This window comes from Chiloscyllium plagiosum, chromosome 12 (genome assembly GCF_004010195.1).
Source record: "Chiloscyllium plagiosum isolate BGI_BamShark_2017 chromosome 12, ASM401019v2, whole genome shotgun sequence".
Taxonomy (NCBI): Eukaryota; Metazoa; Chordata; class Chondrichthyes; order Orectolobiformes; family Hemiscylliidae; genus Chiloscyllium; species Chiloscyllium plagiosum.
In genome coordinates, this window is record NC_057721.1 from 85943787 (window position 1) to 85948073 (window position 4287).

Consider the following 4287-nt stretch of genomic DNA (forward strand, 5'->3'; position numbering starts at 1 on the left):
CCATGTCTCTGTTATGGCCACAACATCATAGCACCAGGTACTGATCCATGCTCTAAGTTCATCACTTTTATTCCTGATACTCCTTGCGTTAAAGCAAACACACTTTAACTGATCCCTTGGTTCCTTCCCAGGAAATTCCTTCCCACTAGCTGGTCTACCTCTTGCTATTGCCTCATTTGCATCAACTCTCACCTCCGGTGTACAGCTAAGGTTCCCACCCGAGTGTTGTATTTGGACTTCCAAAAGGTATTTGACAAAATACCATACAGAAGTTGTAAGTTGTAAAATAAGAGCCATATGGTGTTGGAATTGGTTCAGGGGCAGGAGACAGTGAGGGAGGATAAAGGGCTCTTTTTCAGGTTGGCAACCAGTAGGGTTCCACAGGGATCAGTGCTGGGATTTTAACTGTTTACAATATCTGCTAATGACTTGGAGGGAGCAGCTGACAAATTTACACACGACAAAATATAGGTGGGAAAGCAGGTTGTGAGAGAGATACAAGCAGTTTACAGAGATATCAATAGGTTAAGTCATTGAAAATGGAGTATAACGTGGGAATATATGAAGTGCATTTTGGGAGGGGGGAGAACAACAGAACAGAATATTATTTAAATGGAGAAAAACTGCATAAAGCTACAACACAAAGGGACTTAGGGGTGGGGGGGACGTGCACAAAACACAGAAATCGAGCACACAGAGACAACAGGTAATCAGGAAGGGTCATGAAATGTTGGCCCCTATTTCAAGGGGTTTGGAGTGTGTGCAGGGAAGCCTTACTGCATTTGGACACGGTCCTGGGGAGAGTGTATCTGGACAATGTGCTGGGGAGAGTGTATCTGGAGTAGTGAGCTGGTTAGTCCCCATATTGAAGGAAAGGTATAATTTCATTGGAGGCAGTTCAGTGACAGTTCACTAGGATGGTCCCTGGGATGGAGGGATTGTCCAATGGGTAAAGTCTAATTAGGTTGGGACCCTACCCCCTGGAGTTCAGAAGAAGGAGGGGTGATCTCAGTGAAACCTAGAGGATTTTTAAGGAGCTCGACAGGGACAATGCTGAGAAGATGTTTCCCCTCATGGGAGAGTCTAGGACCAGAGGGCACAGCTTCAGAATAAAGGGGCGCCAATGTAAGACTGAGATGAGGAGGAATTTCTTCTAAGAGTTGAGTGTCTTTTGGGAACTTTGGAATTTCAGAACGCGATGGGGGCAGAGCCCTTGGGTATATTTAAGACTGAGATCGATAGATTCTTGATCAGTTGGGGAATGAAGACTTACATGGAAAGCGCGGGAAGTGGAGGACCGTTGGTTCAGCCTTAATCCTATTGAATAGTGGAGCAGGCTGAATGAGGGGCTGAATGGCCTATTCCTGTTCGTATTTTGTACAGTTTAATAACTCACTACTGTGTCTCACTTTCCTGTTTATCTGGTTGATTTTTGTGACACTGTCAGTTAATGAGAAGCTGCCTCGGGTCAGCTCAGTTACGTGGGACTTTACAATTTCTGAATGCTTTGATCTTCAGATTCACAAAAACAAAAACGAATCTTTATCCATCGGTGGCAAAAAGAAGTGAAACAGCCCTGGTGTGTATTTGAGGTGAGCAATTCCTGGAAATCTCTGCAGGTATAGTTTGATGGTGTGAATGATCACACCTCCACAGTCTGACAGGGGAGGGTTCTACTGGGGTCCTGTGGCAGGGCTGGGGTTCAGGCCCGGACACTGCGTGTGTGTGCGCGCGCGCGCGTGTGTGTGTGTGGAGGTGGTGGGAGGGTATCCAGGGGAACATCGATTATCCGAATTTTGGAATATCCAGACAAAGTCGCATGGTCCCGATACTTGGTTAAACTGTATTATCCAGCATTTGATTATCTGAACATTTGATTAGCCAAACAAAATACTCCCCACCCGCATCATTCGGATAATCAAGGTTGCTCTGTAGTGGGTGGGTCCCAGGGGATGGGAGTTCTGGAGGTGTTGAGCGAGATTGCGGTAGAGTAACTGTATCAGATCCACGATCCTCAGCACCGAGTCGGCATGAAATGGAGTTGGGAGTTTGACTGTGGGAGCCTTGGGGATGAAGTTGGTTGGTCTCTAGGAGAGTCTGAGTCTCTGGAGCATCTCGGTGTCTGAAACGAGCCGGGGGGAGGCTTCTCCGTCTCAGTGTGCTCTATGCGGCTGTGTTTCTTGATATTTTGTGGAGTTGGGGGTTTCTGGATGGATGGATGTTTGTTATGTTCAGGACTTGTCATAAATTCATAGAATATAATCCTCCTAAAGGGTTCCATGGAGAATGGGTTGCTGTTGCTGAGCCTGGGATGTTGTTGCTGTGAAGGAAGTTGGGAACTCCCCAGCATTGAGAGCTGTAGCCGTGAAGAACTCCCCTGACCCGCTGTCAGTGACTCCCACAGCCTTTTGGGGAAACGTTGTTACCGTTTGATGTTCAACACTGGACAATTCCAGACTCTGGAAGCTTTTCTGGTCATTTTTGGTGTGAATCCTGGAGGGAGGCCGATTCACATTTGTTTGTTGGAATTGGTGGTTTCTCATGTTCGTTCCATTGGAAATTTTCACTTTTGAAATTGTGTGTTTCATATTCTGCTTTTTTAACTTGTTTTAAAAATTGACTTCTCATGAGGTGGTAGTGCCTGAGTTTTCACAGGGCCCCAGGCCTGGTTCTGGGCCTTGACTCTATTTGTCGAAGAGCTGGTTGTAATAAAGATCAACAGTTTCAGCTAGTGGTATTTTTTTTATTGATTGAAATTCTTTAAAATTTATCTGAAGATGAAAGGAGGAGTTTTGCTAACAGCTGAATTTGATTAGTTGGGTTTTCTACGTTTCTCATTTTTTGTCCCATTTATTTTCATGGTTACATCGCCCCTCCCGGACTGTAATCAAAGTAAACATTTGATTTTCAAAATCCAAGTATTTTCTTTTTTTGGGGGAGATAAAAAAACTTAATTTAACATCAGCAAAGACATTCTCTCGCTGCTGATAGCTATTAATATGTTTATACTGATTTTCCATTCTAATTACATAATACATAATTTTACATTACATTAGTTTTACATTCCAACTGATTAAAAAGTGATGTTAATCAAGTGAGAATGAGATTTTACATTTCAAAACTGAACAATTTGATATTTTAATACATTAACAATGCTCTTTTGATATATTTTTCTTAAGAAAAGGAATCCAGGAAAAGAGGTCAAAGGTAGGTTTACCTGTAGACAGGCCACATCTGGGCCATGATCTCACTGAATGATGGGAACAAGCTTGAAGGGCCGATTGGCCTACTCCTATTTCCAGGACAACGCACTGGTTCAGTGACCAGGCCCCCCAAAAAAGGTACAAGCAAAGATCTGCTCAGTCCCTTTTGCAGAGTGATCAGTGAGAACAATTTATTTCCTCCTGGTGGATGGGCAGGGGAAAAGGAATGGGGTTCAGCAGCTGGCGGTGACTGAGGATTGGTTTCCCATTCTACCGTTTAATGGCCCAGTGCCTGAGAAATTCCACCCAGCAGCTCCTTAAAGCAGCATCTGCCCCAGCCCAGGTCCTGAGCTCCACCTCCTAGGATAGAGCTTAAAGCAGACTTCAGACTTAAAATGAAGTTTTTATTGATTATGTTTAAAAAAAAGTTGGTGAATTCTATTGTTGTCATGAAATGTGTACTTTTTAAACAAGTTTGTTTTGTACATTATTTTGCACATTAAAATATTTAATTGCTGAAAATCAATATCTGATTGAAGATCTGAGTGATTTATCAGAACAAGCAACAATTTCCATGGAGTTTGGGTTCCCCCAGGGTCACTCAGCTCCTGATGTCATTCCAGCCTTTGTTCAAACATGGACAATAACAGCTGAGTTCCAGAGGGGAGGGGAGAGGAGAGGGACAGCCCTTCCCATCAAGGCTGCATTCAACCGGGTGTGGCATCACTGAAATCACTGGGTATCAGCAGGCAAACTCTCCAGTGGTTAGAGTCACACCTGACAGGTAGAAAGATGGTTGTGGTTGTTGGAGGTCAGTCATCTCAGCTCCAGGACATCTCTGCAGGAGTCCCTCAGGGGAGTGTCCACGGCCCAACCATCTTCAGCTGCTTGTCCTTTCCTCCATAAGGTCAGAAGTGGGGATGTTCGCTGATAATTGCACAATGTTCAGCACCATTCGCCACTCCTCAGATACTGAAACAGCCTGTGTTCAAATGCCAGGCTATGCCCATCTCCACCACAAGACAATCTTAACAAATGCCCCCTAACATTCAACGGTATTACCATCACTGAATCCCCGAAAATC

General features: G+C 44.3%; 1 protein-coding gene across 1 annotated transcript in view; it reads left to right on the forward strand.

The window, feature by feature from the left end:
- LOC122554865 (high affinity cGMP-specific 3',5'-cyclic phosphodiesterase 9A-like) overlaps window positions 1-2823 on the forward strand; it is a 48820-nt gene extending 45997 nt beyond the window's left edge. The window contains exons 17-18 of the mRNA XM_043700212.1: window positions 1519-1592; window positions 2274-2823. Of these exons, the coding sequence (XP_043556147.1) occupies window positions 1519-1569 (51 nt within the window). The 3' untranslated portion in view covers window positions 1570-1592; window positions 2274-2823. The remainder of the gene's footprint in view (window positions 1-1518; window positions 1593-2273) is intronic.
- Window positions 2824-4287: the final 1464 nt, after the last annotated feature.